The 20,437-nt window shown below is 43.8% G+C and overlaps 1 protein-coding gene across 3 annotated transcripts; it reads left to right on the top strand.

The window, feature by feature from the left end:
- Positions 1–1,743: 1,743 nt before the first annotated feature.
- On the top strand, positions 1,744–19,716 carry mapk6 (mitogen-activated protein kinase 6). 3 transcript variants are annotated; one of them, XM_061670845.1, is made up of 8 exons: positions 1,744–1,935; positions 7,433–8,323; positions 10,428–10,745; positions 15,026–15,170; positions 15,330–15,494; positions 16,291–16,486; positions 16,590–16,707; positions 17,439–19,716. In XM_061670845.1, the coding sequence occupies exons 2-8, from the start codon at positions 8,087–8,089 to the stop codon at positions 18,519–18,521; spliced, it is 2,262 nt and encodes a 753-aa protein (XP_061526829.1). In that variant the 5' UTR covers positions 1,744–1,935; positions 7,433–8,086; the 3' UTR covers positions 18,522–19,716. The 3 variants fall into 3 exon arrangements, with proteins under 3 accessions (XP_061526829.1, XP_061526830.1, XP_061526828.1); XM_061670846.1 differs by lacking the exon at positions 1,744–1,935 and adding an exon at positions 4,003–4,218; XM_061670844.1 differs by lacking the exon at positions 1,744–1,935 and adding an exon at positions 5,793–6,365.
- The last annotated feature ends 721 nt before the right edge of the window (positions 19,717–20,437 follow it).

The following is a 20,437-nucleotide window of genomic DNA, read 5'->3' as shown; positions in this document are numbered from 1 at the left end:
CTCGTTAGTACTGTGCATTAAAGTGCAAAGGGAGTACTGGATTCTTGGCCTGAAGCCGACCCCGCCTCACTGTTTCTAACATGTCACGAAACTACCGCAAAGTGGGACTCGTGAACATTTACTGGACATTTTCCGACGCAGGATCGGAGCGGCATCTGGGAACAGGAGAGCAGCCAGTTAATGTCCACCGCTGCAGAGGAATCTTCCAATTCTGTGCGAAGAGCCAAATGGGTTCAGAAATGAAATGACACGCCGACGAGCGCATAATAAGCTGAAGTACTCGAGTGTTCTGAGGTCTTTTCAAAAAATCTGAACTGGAATTTTGTTTGCACCTTGCTCTGGAAAGTCACTCGCAGTCATTGGTTGCAAGTAACGGAATATAAATACTTTTACTTGAGTAATGGAGTCCAATTAGTACTTCTACTTTTACCGGTCATTCCCCCCCCACAGGAATCTGTACTTCTACTTAAGTATAGAGTGTGAGTACGTGGAGAAACAACATGTTCTGAGTGGGCTTCTTTCACAAGACTGTGAAATACCTGAGTTGTGTGGTCGGTATCTGACATGGGCAGGGTGTGTGTGTGCGTGCGTGCGTGCGTTTGTGTGTGCGTGTTGACATCGACTGTGCAAGTCTTGCTCCGTCCTCTCGGTCCATCCCGCACCTTGAGATGTTATATAAGCGCCGATGCCGTATGGTAAAACACCATCGTAGATCATTGCGGCTCGTTCTGACTGACACTTTGTCACGTAATGTTCTGCCATTGCTCTCAATTGGGGTAATCAGCGTTAGGTCACTAATGATGATAAAGTTCATGGAGGCTACTTTTATGGCTTTATACGCCACCCATAGTCAGGGATATCACCTGGATTCATTTGAAAGTTTAGAAAAACAAAACAAAACAATCAGTGTGCCATTTTACAGGGTGGGGGATCACGAACCCCAACCCTAACGCCAGGTTAGCTGCGTCGACATACTTTCGGGAAAACACTTTGTTCGCTGACTACAAATGATGCTTTACAAAACGGAGGATGAACGGCAGAAGCGGCTGCCCCGCAAGTTCCATCACCATGGCAATACGTAATGACATGATCAAGTTTTGGTACTTGGCGAGTATCGGTGAGTCCTAAGATGTACTTGTACTCCTACTCGGTCTGAAAAAAAAAAGTGGTTATTTATTTTTTGATTACGCTACGATTGCAATGGTCCTGCCCACTCGACATCTCATCTCGACCAACCACATACAGTAGCCGCTATGCTAGGACTGCATACAATATATATAGACTTTATGACCAATGATTATACTGTATTATTATAATGGGATGCATGATTTGATTGATGTTATATGCTGGGTATTAATTTAACATTAGCAACGTAACAAAAATAGTTTTAAAAAAAATAATCATCATCACCTTAATAATAATTGTATTTCCATAGCACTTTAAAAAAAAAACAATAAACAAATGGAATGTTTTTTTCAAAAATATGCCGAAATTGTCTTCCAATTCTGGAGTGACCCACATGTACTTTTTGTGACATATTTGTATGGCGGTGTGCCGTGAGAATGTCAAATCCATGCCTTGACTTAAAAGAGGTCGCAAAACGCCGGCAGAGTTGAAGAGCGGCAGCGACTGGACACAAACGGTAGAAGGTCTGACACGCTGACAGGCCGGGCCGTACACAGCAGTCTCCTCCCCACTCTGGCCTGGCCTATATTAGGTCTCCATTGAGCGCCACCTCACAAACACAGGCACATGGAGTAGGACAACACATCGCCAACGCTCCGACAGCACCTTCATACGTTGACTGGATACATACCGAAATCCCCTGCACCTGTCTACCAGCCTGATAGCAATGTTGGATGTGTTACTTTGAGCGGACAACTCTCTGGGAGACCATGTTTTTGCGCCAGTCACATCGGGAGCTCTTCAACCTCGGTAAGGTGCGATGAGCGCGATACAACATTGATTTGTGCAATTACAGAGTATCACGATAATGCAGGAGGAGGGAGCGAGACACACTCAGGTGCTCTTTGGATTGCACGACTCCGCTGCGCCGCTTGCCACGAGGTGATAAAGATGCGTGTAAACGTTGTCGCGCAAAAGCTCAATTTGCACTCCGTGAACACGAACTGAGTTCCCGACATTCGTGTCCCCCCAAAAAAAGAGCGTTAACATTTTGTCACCTGCATGGATGTCACCACACCCGCAGGAAGAAACGGGGGCGCAAATGCGTTCGTTGTACTTCAAAGTTCAATACAACCGAACTGTACTTAAAAATGGGCTTTGATTAAAAAGTACAAAAATTGTACTCTGCTGGATTTAATAATCCGATGTAATAAAAATTGAAGTCGCTGTAAAATAATGCACATATGGAACACGAATACTGTGCTTAAATATAGGAAAATGTTTTTTTCGACTTCAATCGTGTTTTAAATTCACATATATTGCGCATACAATGTAAACATTTTTACCTAGATAAATGTTTTTGGGGGGGAAAAAAAGTTCTAAAAGATTAAATGAAAATGTACTGTCCATAAAAGTGAAATACAACTGAATTGTACTGAACAAATGTACAGTACTGAATTTTAAAAAATACTAAAAGCTTAAGCCACGTTGACGTTATGCACAGTTTGAGCATTAACACTGCACTTTAATAATAATAATATTACAAAATACAATATAGGAAAAACTAAAAAAAAAAAAACATATTTAATTCAAATGTATTGCACATAAAAGTGAAATACAAAACTCACTGAAATAAAACAAAATGCTGGAAAACAAACCGCTCTTAAAGATAAACACAACACAACATTAATTAACTTAACAACGTATTTTTACTAAGTTTGAGCCACAGCAACATTATGCATAGTTTGAACATTTAATTCAGTGATCTTTGGTACCACTAACGCACGTTGAGAATCGATGCGCTCCAGCACTCAAGTGCCAATACACCTTTCCTATAAAACGGACTTTTCATTAAGAGCGTTGTTATAATCCCATGCAGTCAATATGTACCAAATGTCAGCTATTTTGGAGCTATCTGTTTAATTATGATGGAAATTGGTGAGGAGTTTCTGTCTTTTAATTTGAGTTTGTCAGCGAGCGTGGGGCCTCCTGTCGAGGTTGACCTCAAGATAAAGAAAAAACAGCTGTTAAAGACTGACTGGTTTAAAAAAAAAAAAAATGAAATAAAAACTCTTGGAAACCAACAATGTGGATGTGTTCATCTCGAGAGAAAGCGATAGCCACTTGGTACAAGACTCTGTACGCCATCCATCCGTCATCCGTCCGTCCAGTTTCCCGTTCAGGCTCGCTTTTATCGATACATTTATGTCGATAGTTCCAGATAGATAGATACGAGGTGTATTGCAGGCAGCATTGTGATGGCGCTCTTGCGATGTGACCCACACTGCGTGACTTTTCCGTATGTCACTTAAACCTTGTGTAGCTTTGCCAGCGTGCAGGCGACTATTACATAACCACGCACCCAAGTGAATATAAGGCGTCGGGAGGCGAAACAGCGGCTTAAAGTCTACCGTCAACATCAACTCACCTCTGCGGCCTAATTAGACACTACTATAAGTGCTGCATGTGCCTTTCATTATGGAGAGGCATTGGAGTATTTGTTTGATATCTTTGATATTCATCTTAAGGTCCGTGGAAGCTTTGTCTTCACTAGTAAGAAAATTCAGCACACGAGTCGGATGACTAGCGCGCGCAATTAGAATGTCTTACTCGTGATGCTTTTCCACTACTAGTGCCACTTGTGGCCTACTAGTACAACCTCAAGACGGATATCGAATCAATGCTCAAGCAGCTTAGCATAAATGAGACGGTCGTACGTACATTTAACCTAGCTCTAAAAAGCATCCGAGGGGGGGGGGGCATGCCCGAGCCGAGCCCAACCCGGCCCGCGCCAGGCCGAGGCTGAGGCGTTATCTGCATTGTGGCGCACATGCTCGCTCGCACGGTGCGCCTCGCGGCTGCTGATGATGCTGCGGCTGTGATGTGCACTCGCGCCCGTCCCGCCCCGGACGCGTCCGTCCTCCCATTCACAGCGTTCGCACGGGCGTGAATGAGGAGGGATGATTAGAGCAAACGCGAGGCTTTCATATTTGCGCTCGGTGGACCGAACCTTTGGATGGGATTGTGATTGAAAAGGAAGAGGCTGCGCTTTGTGCATGCTGCCAGATGGACTTTGTCAATCCGCCAACTGCAGTGAGTGTTTGTTTGTGTGTGTGTGTGTGTGTGTGTGTGTGTGTGCCTCTGAGACCAGTACAGGGGATTTTCCTTTTTGACACACTGCAAATACAATCCGGTTTCATTTTAATCTGAAATCTGACAACATTATAAACCAGTGAGGGGCAAAAGCAAACATATTTTTGGGGACAGCAGAAGAAGATATTTTTTTAGTCTAAAGCAGGGGCAAACTTACCATGAGGCAAATACAGGCAATCTCGACGCCGAGATTTCCAAGGCACCCCAAACGACTCGTACTAATGTTTGAATGAATGTCTTAAAGAAAGTATTATTGTTTTTGTCTTAATTCAAACACTTACAAACATAAAAAATGCTAAATCGATAAGATCGTTTCAAGTGTTTCCCCCTCCCTTCTCATGCAATGGACTATTCCGTCTTCTTACTGCACACGTGCTGATTTGATTCAGTAAAATGGTCGCAAAACAAACTTGTTGGTGCAGTTAGTTGCGAGGACAAGGCAAGAGGGGGGAAAAGAAATCAAAAACGACCAAAGTTTTCAACATTTTTCATGGCGAAACGTACGTAACGGACGAGCCAGACCAGTAGCGCTGCTGTCAGTGTCAGCCTTGGATGATGCAGTAGGGATGAAGTGGAGTATGACACCAGCGCTAGCTTCATATCTTCGTGACTACTCACTTTTAGAGCAGTCAAAAGGGTCAACTATATTCAATGATTATTAATGTTCTTATCAGTTCTAGTGAAAGCACTGAGATGATTCACGTGTACCCCAAGAAGGATAAGCGGTAAAAAAAAAAAAAAAAAATTAAATAATGGGTGGCTTGATGGATGGATGGATGGATGGATGATTCATCCGTTAGATAATAATCCTCAACAATGATTTTCAGTACTTTGTCATTGAAGACCTTGTGTCGAGATGAGAATCAAACTTTTATCAGTGCAATACGTGGAGGGCCGCATCACTGAGTTTGCCTCCTGACAGTGACACTTGCTCACCAGGCAATCGGTTTAACTCGCCACTGTATTTGTGCGACCTAAATGTGACGGAAAGAGATCCACTGCAGGGAGAACAATATGTTCAACGAGCTAGTTGTGTTTTCTTTCATTCGATGTGCGCGGACTGTAGCTGAATATAGCGCAATATAGTTAAACTGGTAGAAGGCAGTTATTTTGTGTTTTGCAACGAGCGTTTAATTCCACGCAATAACATGTTTTTCTGCTAGAATTATTATTGTGGCGCAAATTGTAAATCTCCCATTGGATTTTGACTCAAGCGTTGTCACGTGGCCGCAAAGCCCATCCGTGATGTTGCGTTCAGGGCCGCTCGAAATATCCTGAAATGCGGCAAGTACTTTTTAGCAAGCCTGTCAATAAATGACAATGGGCAATGAAGGCGAGGGTGTTATCATGCTTCAGTTGTTACATTCAATAAAGAAGCATTCACATTTTAATATGCTGAAACATAAACAAGAGTATAGAGTACTTTAAGAGAGCTTCCGGTTTGTGTTCAAGTTTTAGTGAAAAGCTAGAGCAGTGTTTAAAATTAGGGCTGGAAAGGGGTGGGGAATTTATGGTCAAATTCCAGAAGGTTTGCGGTCAATTTTCATGGGAAGATACACTCGGGAATTTCAAACATCTTACAAATTGAAAAGTTGCTATAGTGCGGGAGTCAGTGGGAATAGCTGGGGGTTGGAGGTCATTTAATTAAAATATATCACGAATATCGACAGAACTAATGGGTCGTGACCCAAAAAAATGGGGCACTCGAAAATCGAGGTACCGTTACTGTACTTGAAGGAAATGTGTTTATTTTAACCAGGATTATGCGAAAATATATTCGCCCAACTATATTTTGTTCACCTGCTAAGATTCCTATCAATTCCATTGGAAAGTTTCAAAGCGTGCAAACTTTGCAACTCAATTCTAAAAACAACATTACTCGTACTCGAAGGCGAAACGGCGCGATGGTGAAATACCCCACAGTCGGTGAAAGCCTCCGCGTGACGTCACGGCGCCGTCGCTGTCTGTGCCGTTGCTAAATGGCGATCGCGTCAGGTCCGCTCAGCTCCGGGAGCGGAGCGCACGCCAACCTCCGCCGCTTCTGATTCATTCCACCCATCTCGATTCCAATGCGACGAATACGAACGGTGAGTATTTCCCGTGTCTTCGGCATCTCGCTGTCACTCTGGACTTGGTCTCGAATAGGCTCGAGCGACGTCGGCTTTGTGCTAGCTTCTTGTACCACGTCGTCAGTCCCCTCGCCAACAGCCAACAGCCAACAACGGCCCCTTTGTCTCTGCCATGAACGTTTCCGCTCAAATGACACGAAAGTCGTCTCCTTCGCACGCCGCTCCACATTCGTTTCAGAGGCGTAATATGTTTTCGGTCGGCGGAGGGGCTTTTAACATCCACTAAGTCGCCGTTTATTTCCCCGCACATCGCAAGTCTGCTATCAGCAGAGCTCAGAAATGTTCACGCTTCCCTTTTCCGCCACTTGGCCTCATGACGCCGTCAATGGCGTGTTAGTGTGTAAAATCCTGGCGTCGATTTTCTCTTCCACCCACGGGCCCATGATTATTATTTGTCTCGTGGGTATTAAATAAACAGTTAAAAAACCCGATCCCCTCGAGGCGTCTCAGTCAAAGCGGGCGGGTGGGGTTAGCTGCTATTAATGACACAGGAATTGCTGGTGGAAAGTTATTACAAATTGTATCCGGATTAAAAAAAAAAAAATTAAATACAAATTACCGTCGTACACTGTGTTAAAACTTTATATTAAACGTACTGTGAAATGTTTATATCAACCATGGGTAAGATTGAATGCATGTACTACTTTGTATATGTACAAATACTTTGTTACAGTATTAAAGTATTTAGATTTGTCAGGTATCTGTACTCGAGTATTTTTCTGACTACTTTTCCTACCTCCATTTGAAAACATATCTGTACTTTGTAGGCGTTGAAAGACTAGAGCTTTTTGTGGTCGACTAATGTGATGAAAGTCGAGCTGAAGTCACTGAATCGGTGATGTCATTATTATTTCAGCACAGCAAAGCATATTGGTATCTCTATGTATGCAGTTCTACTTAAGTTCCGAGTACTTTTGGCACCACTGTCCTCGTGTGAAACTCTTGTTTTAATTTTAAGCAGTGGCGTCAATACGATATAATTTGTGGTTCACCTCTTCCGTTTGTGTTTTCCTTTTGACTTTCAGGTTCTAGCCAAGTAAAATGGAGGATAGTTTTGATTGCGACTGTGGCGAGCTAGAGCCACCTGATCACTGAGGCTCACTGTTAACTCTCCGATCTAAAGGTCAGGCTCTTTACAATTTATTTTGATTAGGTCACGCCATAGGAAAATTATTCCAAGTTAAAACAAAAATTACAAACAAAAAAAAAAACAAAAAAAAAATTGAAATTCAAGCAAAAAAGGTGCATACTGGCACATTTCCCATGAAGCTGCTCAGGACCAGTTATACACTGAATGTATACCACTGTGAGGATGCAACTACATGCTTTTAGAGCCTAACAGTGCGTTTCAAATTGGCCTCAACATTCATTCCGGTTGTTTCTTTAAGAGTAAGAGCTGCTCTGTTAAATAGAGCCACCCACCAGGAGTGGAGTTGGAGTTATAAAATTGGCCTCAGTCAAGATGAAAAACTTAAACTACACTTTAGTCTAACAGTCACGGCTGCACAGGGGAGGAGGTGGAGGTCAGAGTCTGCTGGGAGGTGCGTTGGTAGGTGTTAGCTTAGCATCTGAAGCAGTTTTGGCGGGGCAAGGGTGGGGGGGGGGGGGTCATCAGTTAGTATTTGGCTGGCTAAAATCTAACATTAGCGGAGGTTGGCACAAGAGCCTCGGTAGTCATCATGGCCGAGAAGTTTGAGTCGCTGATGAACATCCACGGCTTCGACCTGGGCTCTCGCTACATGGACTTGAAGCCGCTTGGCTACGGAGGAAACGGCCTGGTGTTCTCGGCGGTTGACACCGACTGCGACAAGCGTGTGGCCGTGAAGAAGATTATCTTGACGGATCCCCAGAGTGTCAAGCACGCCCTGCGAGAAATTAAGATTATAAGGCGCCTGGACCACGACAACATAGTCAAGGTATGCTGTCTGCTGTCAATCTAGTGTGTTATACAGTGTCACCTTGACTTACGAGTGCCCCAAATGTTGAGCTCGTTTGTTTGTTTTGAGTTGTATGGGTGAGTTAAACACCCGGATACATACAAATGCAGCTTCCGAAGCCATTGGCAGGCTAGTTTACTAATGCGGCACCGTTTCGTCAGTCATTTGGAATTAGTACGGCAATTGTATGCAGCGTCAGACAATTGGCAACTAACGGTCTACTAAATAGTATGTTCAAAGAAAAAAACACAGCTAGGAAACAGACACCATTAGTGGAATTCACTTTGTTCTAAAAATGGCGAGAAAGAAGCAAGATGGAATGGAATCCCGGAGTCGATCGTGTTTTGTTGTTGCTAGACTTTACACCGATTTCATCGGGCTGATCGTATCGGCCGATAATTAGCATTTTATGCTGATCGGCTTTAATGTCATCATTCGCCGATCCGCAAAAGACATTTACTCCGCGCTGCCGAGTGCACAGTATATTTGAATCCAAAAGTTAGTTTATTTTTAATCTTGTATCTTTTGACGTAGTATTGGAAATATCTGAGGGCCAACAGTTAATTAAAAAATAAAAAATGTCGGCGGTGTGGAACAGACAACACATCTGAGACAGACAACAAACTAGAAGACAAATTTACTCTTTCACGATTGCACTGTCAGACTACTTCAATAAAATCTTGTATTCTGATACCACCGCATTACATTTTTTTTTTACGATCATTGGACTTTATCTTCTCAACTCAAATGCGACCGGATACACTCGTTACCGTGGCGAATGATGAGGAGTGGATTGCGGCGACTGTATTATAAGGACAAAATGGGGGAAAAGGAGAGGACGTTGGTTTAAGGCTTGCTTGAGGTATGTTCAAGTACTTTCAATACGATACGGCTCGCAAGCAGGCAATAAAATGTTATGTAGCCTAGCAAGCTAATGGTATCACAAACGGTGGTACGTAAACATGCCGCCATTCTGTCGAATCATTCTCTAAAGTTTCAGTGTGGGTAAAGTAATTTAATTACAGTAACTTAGCACCCATTATTTCTGTCATGTAATGTTGGTTTGACCTGACTGATTAGAATACACGATCTGACTAGAGCAGTGATTTCCAACCTTCATGGAGCCAAGGAACATAATTTACCATTGAAAAGTCTCACGGCACACCAACAAAAAAATGTCACAAAAAGTGGACATATTAATTATTGTATTTACTTCCTGCCATCTAATAGAAGACCATTCATTTGTTCTCTGTCACTATGCCTCACTGGCATAAATAGAGGAACCAAGATACATTTATTGTAAATATATTTTTTCGAGAAATTAAGTACACAAGTATATACAGTATATGAACAGGTCATGTAAATAGAGACATTCCTCCATCTTGTGATCAGTTTTTAAAATTTGCTGATCGGCCCCAAAAATCCTGATCGTGTAAAGCCTAGTTGTTGCATATTAACTCTAAAGGGAATATTTTTTGGTAATGTATGGATGTTGAATTGTCGACCATTTAAAATGTTTCATTAAAGCTTATCTACTTCGCTAGCGAAGAACTCCGCCTATCATCTGCGCCAGGGCTGCGGGTCTTCTACACGGAGGCAAACAATCAGAGGGAAGCAGGCAGTCTTTGCCAAATATGGACAAAGCAGATACGAAACTGGGTCAAACAGAAGTAGCTGTCAGAAAGGCCTTTTCTGGACACTTGTATGACAAAAGCAAGGTGTTTTTGGAAATGAAATTGACACTTATACTGAGTCCATGTTAGAGAGTCACTCTATGGAGGTCTAAATAACTAAAATATGGCACCTTTAAGAGCATATTGCCCAGTCCTAATTCAACTTTACAGAGCAAGTTTATTTCTTTACATTATTTTGTTTTGTTTTTACTATTCTGTGCTATTTTCTTCTTTTTAAATCATGCAACAACAACAAAAACATGTTTTTTTTTGGGGGGGGGGGGTGAATTTGCTAATCGAGTTTGGTCATGGAACGAATTAAACCTCGTACGTCAAGGTACCACTGCACTTGTAGCAGAGATGACGTCGGTGATGACCACCCCCCTTTCCTCATCCTCGTCCTTATCTAGGTTTTCGAAACGTTGGGCCCCAGCGGTCGCAGGCTAACTGAGGACGTGGTGTCCCTGACTGAGGTCAACTCGGTCTACATAGTGCAGGAGTACATGGAGACGGACTTGTGTCAGCTGCTGGAGCGCGGCCTTCTGTCCGAGGGCCACGCCCGCCTCTTCATGTACCAGCTCCTCAGGGGCCTCAAGTATATCCACTCTGCCAACGTCCTCCACCGTGACTTGAAGCCCGCCAACCTGTTTGTCAACACAGAGGACCTCGTGCTGAAGATTGGGGACTTCGGTCTGGCCCGCATCATGGATCCCCACTACTCCCACAAGGTAGGAAGAACCATGTAGTCAGCGGGACCCCAAAGGCTAAGTGCTTCCCATTGCCGTGTAGTGTTTATCGCTCAGTAATGTGGCCATCCCAGGGGTGACGCAGTTTCATAGCAGGAAGTCAACAAGACGGGATGCGGTTCCGTGAGGTAACGCCTCTTGTTTCCCTTGTCAGGAGAAGTGAAGTGTTGCAAAAACACTTTGATGATAATTTCTTAAATTACACACACATTCTATGAAAAACATGTTTTTAGCCTAATAGCAGAATTATCTGTCACGCTTAACTTGGTGTCAATAGCAATAAATAAATAAAAATGCCAATGCACTTACTGAAGATTGTGACAAACAAAATTGGAGTTTTTCTTGATCTGTAGTTTCTCAGTCATCCAGGTCATGGTAATCCTCGAAGGTCGACTCAAGGCAACTGGACTCTCCTTGTTGGTTGAATTGTTTTTTTCTTTATTTTCCGGGGGAAAAAAATTAAGTTGATTCTTTACCACAACGCTTCATCAATAGCAAGAGTATGTGAAGTCACCGGAATTAAATGTTCAAACTGCATAATGTTCAAGTAGGTGGAACGTTTTCGTTTTGACAGTCACTCACATGACTGCTACAATGTTCATTACGGTTGTGCTTTGCAGAAGTGTAGCAATTCTTGTTACTGCTTGATGTCATACAGTTACTTTCCTTATGTGGAAGTTCACTTTGTTTTGTTATGAGATGCTGGTTATGTTTGAAGATTAAAACTGTAGGTGTATGTTTTCGCTTGTCCGAAGGTGTAGGTTGCTTATAATTAGTATGGGAAAAGGGATGTATTGCCCTGTGCAATTGTAGCCAGATGGAAGACTTTTTATTGGCCTTGTGTGTATTGTCACCCTTATAAAGGGACAAGGGAATTCTATTTGAAGCTCAAATGGTGGTGTGATGTTGAAATGTAGGTTGGGGAGGCTCGCTCACTCCTCAGCAGTGAGACAATCACACGTGACGCAGATTAGTCATTGGTCTGTCTGGAGGGTCCACGTGACGAGACCCTTTTGGTTGGCGCTGCTTCATTCATAGCACGGCAAGAGAGAATCCTGGCATCCACCTTTTTAGGGGGGGGGGTGGGGGGGACGGACGCGCCGACTCGCATAAACATGTTTGTTTTAATTGCTCATTGTTTTCCAGCCAACTGCCACTTCTGTGATACATTTTCACATCTGACTGTGTTCTCACATGAGTCACGTCGTGGGAGGGACCATACTTGTCCTTCCGCTGTAGTAAGAGGAAGGCGATTGCGCACATTGGCCGGGAAGAAATGAGTTTCTCCCACAACTTTTATAATCCTGCTGCATTGTTCCACGTGGGCTTCTGGCCTTGATAGAAGCACTTTTCCTGATGCCAAAGCATTTGTACTATTCCAGATTGAACAGCTGTCTGCATGGGGCCAGTCGTCTCATTTTGGGCCATTTTGCAAAGGTCACGAATGCTGTTGTCGATGTAGTCAGGCTGACTTTTAACCTGCTGCTCTCCTTTTTTCTGTCGCTACTGTGATAACAATAGTGGTCCGCTGCTTTGGGTGTTGGGGTCCTGAGGGAGAATGCCCATATCGGCGGTAGCCTCTACCCTTTACATGGCACCGGCAGCCATTTGAAAGTACGTGTCGTGTTTCTGCCCTAACGGGGCCCACTTGAAAATGAACCCCCCCGCCCCCACCCACCTTGAACCACGCTACTAAGCGGTCCTGCAGGCACAAGGTGTGCTTTAATGTCAGCTGGCCAGTTGAACTCATCACTTAACAAGTTTGGTTTCACAGCCACTTTGTACGCTTTCTTTTCAGAGTGAACTGAAAGAGGACTTGCTTTGTTTCAACATAGTTACTTTAACATTGACTCTTATGGTCAAGTGCTGTTTAAAAAAAATAAATAATAAATTCTCAACTTTAACCCACATTTACTTTGGGTTGCTGGATTTACTAAAAAAGCACCTGATTCCTTGAGAACGAGTTAGAATTAATCCGGCTTGGGTTTGGTGGGACGCGTGAGCTCTCTCCTTTCATTATGAAGCAAGCTATGCATGTGAACCTTCCAGTCAGCCTTCGTTGCGGCTCGATGTTCAAAATGACAAGAATTCACGTGCAACCATCTGATCCGAGCTGCTCAGGTCTTCCTCCAAAGATTGACATGGAACGTAAAATATATAAGCGTGACCTTATGTATTTTACGTTCCATGTCAATTCCACTCAATTTCTACAGATGCTCACTGGAATTTGCAGATTCTCACTGGGATGCTCACTGTAAATGTGTATTTAAGTTACCTTTGTAGTCTTGGCATTGCTAAAGCAGGAAATGTTGGACCAAGCGGACCGTTTTTGTGATAGTTTAACTTGTACCTTATAGCCATCATGTGTTAAGGGTATGAACGTATGTTTAAAATATTTGCAAAAAAAAAAAAGTTTGAAGATTCAATATAATGGTGAAAGCATATCATCGAGGATATAATTTTTATTTGGGCTACCCCAAAGGTTTGGGATTGAAGGGATCTTCAATCCCAAATCCCCATTGCCACAAGAATCCAGCTCAGTATACAATCCAAAACCACACAAATTTGACCCAATTTTTCAGCCAGCAAGTGGTGTGTCTAAACCCAACCTCAAATGATCCACAGATGAAACGGAGTAGATTTTTAAAGCTTTGCCCCAAAGTTCCTAAGGCTGTATTTGTTTGTGAACAGTTTAGAATAATAGACTTGCTAAAGTGGTCTATCTGATAATCATGGTCACAAGGCCAGTGAGAGTGCTAGTGACGTTCCATTTTTAATGGGGGCCGGAGATGTGATAGATTGAGTTGCAACTGAAAAATGTTAGAAGTTTGGTCACCTCTGACTGATGCACACTGTCGTCCTGGGATTAGGATGATCTCACTGTACACATGCCTCCTTTTGAATTATTCATCTGCCCAGACCTGTTCTACTTTGTTACCAGTCATTCTGTCTTTGTGGCTAAAGTGTTTCCATGTAATTTGAGGGAGTCTAGTGGTCTTGGAATGTTCTTCTAATGGACTTCTTGCCTACAGCTGGTTTGACAAGCTCAAGCTGCTTCTTTTTAGTCCATTGTCCATATAATATTTATAATATAAAATCTCCATCCACTTGAACATTTATTTGATAGTGTTATGACCCCTAATGTAAAGTAATTTTGACCAATTAGAGGCCTAAAGAGAGTACATTTTGTAAAGGTACAACAACCATGACAAATTAGGGAAAGGGGCAGTGCAAGACCATAAAATAAATAAAATTGTACTGGTGGACGAGCCAAGGCAACTGTTCAAAAACAGTTGGCATGTGGATGAGAGGCTGAAACAAGTTTTTATTTTATTTTATTTTTTACATTTATATATTTTTCATTTTACGTTGACATTAAGATCCCGCTATTCGCGGTGATCGGGACCAAGTAATTGACTCCCACCCAAATAGGTTTGTAATTGCCTATAGATGCTAGAAGATGGCAGAAAAGCACTTTTTCCCCCCCTATGAAACAAGGCTGTAGCTAAATGAGTTCAACATGGTTGCTTAACAGCAAGAGAAAAAAAAATCATTGCCGGGTAGCGTAAGCGAGACCCAGCCTATACATTATTTTTACTAGTTGTCTTTTACAAAAATACTTCTAAAATTGTGATTTCATATGTACCTGTGGTTAGAAAGCAAAGTGCGGAGAGTTGACAAAAAGCAGTCAGTGAAAGGGCTGGTCATTATTGCTGCCTTTCAAGTCTCCCAACCTATGGTGAAAAAGTGAAACTAGTTACGGTCGACTGGTTTGTCAGCCAGCCTCTGAAGAAGAAAGCGGTGTGGTGAGCAGGGGCGCGCCTCAGGATAGCGTGGCAATAAGCGTTTGCAGATCAATTAGGGCAGAAACGGGAGCCTCGTTCAGCGGTGAGCTGACTGTTTTGGCCTCGCCACAAACCGCCAAAGCGCGAGGCCAACGAGGGTGTAGTTTTTCCCCTTCACACAAGCCCACACAGAGGCCGGCTTCCTTTTGTGTTCACTGCCCTTGATGCAGATTGGTGCGAGTGTGACGGTGAGGGATTATCCTGCTCTCAGAGTGCTGACAGAGCCTGCACGTGCCCGATCTCCCTCCTTTTCAACTGTCTCTTCTCTGTGCGCTCTTTGTCTTGTCTGGTGTGCTGTGTGCACAACCTGCACACAAGAGGGACACGGCACGCACCACCGGCCAATCTTGTTTTTTTTTTTTTTTTTTTTTTCCTAAATTTATTTATTTTTTTCCCCATTTTCTCTCTCTGCTGCAGGGTCACCTGTCTGAAGGTCTTGTCACCAAGTGGTACAGGTCCCCCCGCCTGCTGCTCTCGCCAAACAACTACACTAAAGCCATCGACATGTGGGCTGCCGGGTGCATCTTTGCAGAGATGCTCACTGGGAAAACACTCTTTGCGGGTAAATGTTGACACAGTTTGCCATGCTATATTTGAAAAGCGACTGTCGTTTGTTGGAACGGCCCAGGGCGAGCAAAAAGCAAACACCTCCTCTGCCGCGCTCCGAACCAATTAAGCCAAGTGTTGAATATTCCATAATAACGTTCGCATGCTTTCTCAGGGGCCCATGAACTGGAGCAGATGCAGCTGATCCTGGAATCCATCCCAGTCCTGCGAGAGGAAGACCGCCAGGAGCTCCACAGCGTCATACCCGTCTTTATCCGCAATGACATGTCCAAACCTCAGACACCCCTGACCAAGCTGCTGCCTGATGTCAGTCCTCAAGGTAAAAACCCACTGGAAATACAGTGAACCCTTTATCACAGGGGAATGAATATATTACAGACCCACCTGGGGAAAGGTGAAGATCTTTTTTTTTTAATTTACCCCGCTCATACACTTTAAACACATTAAAACAAATTTATAAAAACACACTTTACAGAGTATTGCTTAGTGCCTGTTCTGAGTCTCACCATCAAAAAATGGGAGATTATCGAAAACATCAGTTTGAGGAAACAAAAAGACTTGCCAGCAAATACGAGCTGTTTGTTCGTCAGTTGCTGTTTAATGAAAAAGTGACACACAAAATAAGATAATTTAATTTTGTATAGTTAAGCACCAAAATGTTGAACCAAACTATACAATGATAAAAGTCCGCTAACGTAATGTGAAATGCAATGAGAGGGCTAATGAAAGTGAGCATAAATGTTGCTGTAATTACAAACGTTCAAACACCTGGTACTTACAAACACATACAAAATATACAACAATAGTCATTTTCTCTTGGCACTGTGGGACTAACAGTAGTAGGGGACCTTCTCTGCCTTTTTGCTCTTCATTACGCTGCATCTTTCCAGTGTTGCACAATCACACCTCACACCACATTCAAGGCGCACAACTCTAAATTCAGATTGCCTGCATAAAAGTTGTCGGAATTAAAGTCTCCGATATACAGGAGCGCTAATGACGAATCACGATGTAGAAAGGGGGTCAATCAATGGACTGTCACGCTCGTGAGGTACAGTGGCATCAAGCCTGCAGCTCTCAAATATCTCAGATCTTGTCTTTCCTCCATTGTGCAGCCCTAGATTTCCTAGAGAAGATCTTGACCTTTAACCCCATGGATCGTTTAACCGCGGAAGAGGCTCTGGCCCATCCCTACATGTCGGACTACTCCTTCCCCCTGGACGAGCCCGTTTCCCTGCACCCTTTCCACATCGAAGATGAAGTCGACGATATCCTGCTCATGGACCAGAGCCACAGCCACACGTGGGACAGGTGAGTTGCCAGCGAGTTGTTCCAACGTTAGAGGTTCCGGCATGTTGCCTGGGAGGCAGTGCTTCTTTTTATGAACGTTTTATGTCCTGGTCTTCTTTATCAGGTATCATGAGAGCCAGTTGTCGGAGGCTGACTGGCACTTGCACAGCATTCATGACCCAGAAGAAGTCCAAGTCGACCCGAGGGCCCTCTCTGACGTCACGGATGAGGAAGTGGTTCAGGTGCGTGAGTTTAAAGATTAACTGACTGTCAAACATTCTTTTGTTGGTGTCCTTGTGACAGATTTTTCAAAAGACAGCATGGAGATTGAGTACAGTAGTACCTGAAAATTCTGAGTGCCCTAACTTACCCAATTTGCAAGTAACGACCAATCGCGTGGTTGCATTTTTTGGGGGGGGGGTTTGCTCTTTGTTGTCAGCAAAAATTCAAGTTATGAACGAGGTTCAGATATGTTGCAGCCAAAGTAGAAGGGGGGGAGGAGCTTGAGTTGAATGCCTGCTGTGAGTGCCTTTTGCAATAGTAGTGGCAGTGTCTTATCAGTCAGTTAGGCACAAGTATTTACATGTAGGGAGCGCACAGCGTGGAATTTAGTGGTGATGCTGGCAGAGAGTACTTGAACAGTTCACCTAGTATTTGGTGTCAGTTGACTATAGATGGTGTTTTCACCGGTGCGTAGTGGTGCCAGAGATGGGGGGTCTAGAAACTTGGTGCTTGCCAGACTGCCCGCCACCGTAATTTGCAGAGTTCATCCATTTTGCAGAGCATAATTTGCAGTCGGCTAACAGTGTTGTCGTCCATGTTTACCTTTAAGTATCAGTGTTGTAGTATCCGAGTATTGTTTTTGGGGGCACAGAACTAATTAAATTTAGAAATCCAGGTACCACTGTAGCGAATAGATCAGCATGTAAGTTAAGTACTTGCTTTGCTGAGTTGTACCTGTGGTGTGTCGCAGGTGGATCCTCGGAAGTACGCCGACGGGGACCGCGAAAAGCTTCTGGACGAGCCCTCCTTCGACTACTCCACTCCGTTCTCGTCGGAGCGGTCGTGGCCGGACGAGCATCACGAGAACAAATACTGCGACCTCCAGTGTAGCCACACGTGCAACTACAAGGCCGTGTCCCCCTCCTACCTGGACAACCTCATCTGGAGAGACAGTGAAGTCAACCACTACTACGAGCCCAAGCTCATCATCGACCTCTCCAACTGGAAGGAGCAGCAGAGCAAGGAGAAGGCGGACCGCAAGGCCAAGAGCAAGTGCGAGAAGAACGGGCTGGTCAAGGCCCAGATTGCCATGCGGGAGGCCGAGAAGACCCAAAGTGTGGCGGAGAAGGACCGGGAGCAGGAGAAACACCAGACGCAGCCGCCCAGCCAGCAAGGCTTCGACTTTGACTCCTTCATCGCCAGTACCATCAAACTGAGTCTGCAACCCGAAACCTGTCAGGAGGTGGCGCTCAACGAGGTGGGCCTCCTCAGTGAGGTGGGCCTACTCAATGAGCTCAACTCTTCCGTCTCCCAGCTGGACGCCCCTCGCTCAGGGTCCATGTCCAAGTCCATAAGTCAGGAGAAGGAGGAGAAGTGCCTGGTGAACCTGGCCCAGCTGGGCGGAGGCGGCAGCTTGGCGGCGGTGGTCGGCGGCGACGGCCCCTGGCCCTCGCACCCCTGGGAGGGCTTCGGCTCCGGGGAGCGGGCGGCCGAGAACGGCCGCTTGATCGACGAAGCGTGCTGGGACGGTCACTTCCAGAAGGAGAGCACGTACACCAGCTACCTGGACCACCTGTTCGGCCGGACAGAGGAGGGCGTGACCGAGTCCGCCGCCACCCCGGAGACGGAGACCCCGGAGGTCAGGGAGAGAGAGTCGGGCGAGGGCCTCCTCACCCGGAGCGCCGAGATCGTACTCAACGTGCAGCTGGACTCTCTGGGCCCGGACGAGCTGCCGCTGAAATCCCTCCAGGCGTCCCTCACCCCCTGTGCTGTCAAATGCTCCCCGCAGATCGCCCACAAAACCTATAGCAGCATCTTCAAACATCTTAATTAAAAAAAGCAACGTCCTCTCTTCCACGACCCATTTAGTTTGTCCTGTTTTTGGTCTATGATGTGTTCTACTTGAATCATTTCATACCTTTTTTTTTTTTTTTAATTATTATTATTATTATTATTATTATTTTTTTTTTTTAAATGTTATTTTAAAAGTCAATTTTAAGAGTGGAAATGGGTGATTTCTTAATTGAAGGAGTTTTGGTCACTCTGAGCCTTGACGCCCAGGCCTTCATGGGTTTAAATCTACGCCCTCATTGCTGAACTGGCTCGTCACTCGCACACCTACGTACTGTAGACGAACGGAAACGAGGCAGCGGGACGGCAGTTTCGGTTTAGGGGGATCTATAATTTGGATGTGACAGGAGATGTGATGTGGTTTGTGTTGTTTCATTTTGATAACGACGTAAACGAAAGCTTCCTTTACAGCCCTTTCATACTGTAAATGTGACACATGATGCCAGCAGCAACCATTATCGTAGGTGTTAATGTAATGTGTTATCTACCTCAAGGTAACAGCCGCGAGAGACACTCGAAGCCGCACTAGTGCTTTACACACCACGACCATCCTCATGCCATGAAGTGAAGTGGTCTCCTAGTTGAAATCTGTCTCACGTTAGCGTTTAACATGGTGAGGTGTTTTTCGGTGATCATTATTTATTACGAGCAGATGCGCAATATTTATTTTATCGGAAAATTTGTGTCATTTCAATGTGATTATTGAAGAGCGAGGAGTTGAGCAGACCATTTTCATTTCAGCACTATTTGGGTGTCCAAGTGTTCCTTTTTGTTTTATGGTAGGAAGCAAATTCATCTGTGTTGAGGCTTTCCGTTTTTCCATCAATATTTTCCAAATGGATATTTCTATTTATAGGTGCATCCTGTTCGTAGTGCAAAAAACAGTTGTGGATTAAAGCCGCACCTAAAAGTCTTAATTTTATTATTATTTTTTTTTTAATCAAAATGTATAAAAACATTGCGTGCATGGAGGCAAGAGAAAGGTACATTTAAAGTAACTGGTGAGTATATTGTACGTCAGTTTTAATTGTATGTCTCTCTTTTTTTAAGTTCTATGTACTTTTTTCAGGCAAGCATGCTGAATTAGGTTAAGGTGTAGCATGTAGAACACATGAACTTTTTTGTAATCATCGGTTCTCCTGTTCTACAAAATAAAAATAAACTTAAAGGTAAGCATTCATTTGTCTGGCCTCTCTTCATGGTGTTATTTTTTTTTTTTTTTTTTTTTTTTAAATATGGATTTATAGGGTGCAGACAAGTCGACACACTTACTTTGCCGGTTAACGGCAGCGAAATGAACCAATTACATAAGCAACGTGTACTTTTTCACCCTAGGCTGACATGTTGTCCCGTCACCTGAGCGTGTAGTGTAGGAACCTGAAACTCTTCCACGTCACACAGTCTGTATGTCGCCTTTGACAGCTAAATTGCCTGCGAGGTTAAACTGAATGAGATGACATTTGATGACGAATGATGTCAAACGCCTGCTCGTATCTGGTGATAGTGACGCTTGTTGTTTGTCAAGTTAACGTTTACTACGTTGCTAGTTACTAGTATAGATGTGCTCTTGGAAGGAGAGAAGAAAACACTTGGGAACATTTATTTTCCATATTTAAATCTTCAAGGGTTCTGTGAGCACCTTACAGGAAAATATGTGAATGACAACAAAAGAAAAAGTGTTTTTAAAAAGACATTTTGAGAATTGATTTCCAAAGACCCAAGTTGCTTTAAAGCAAACATGTCAGAATCATCTTTATTTGCCAAGTATGTCCAAACACAAGGAATTTGTATGTCAAGGGCTATGTTGTAATTATTTGACAAAAAATTGTAAATGTATTAGCGCAATCATATTACAGAAACACTTGCTTATGTATTGTATTGATTGTTACACACTTTACA

This window comes from Phycodurus eques, chromosome 2 (genome assembly GCF_024500275.1).
Source record: "Phycodurus eques isolate BA_2022a chromosome 2, UOR_Pequ_1.1, whole genome shotgun sequence".
Taxonomy (NCBI): Eukaryota; Metazoa; Chordata; class Actinopteri; order Syngnathiformes; family Syngnathidae; genus Phycodurus; species Phycodurus eques.
This window is presented reverse-complemented; position numbering and strand designations above follow the sequence as displayed.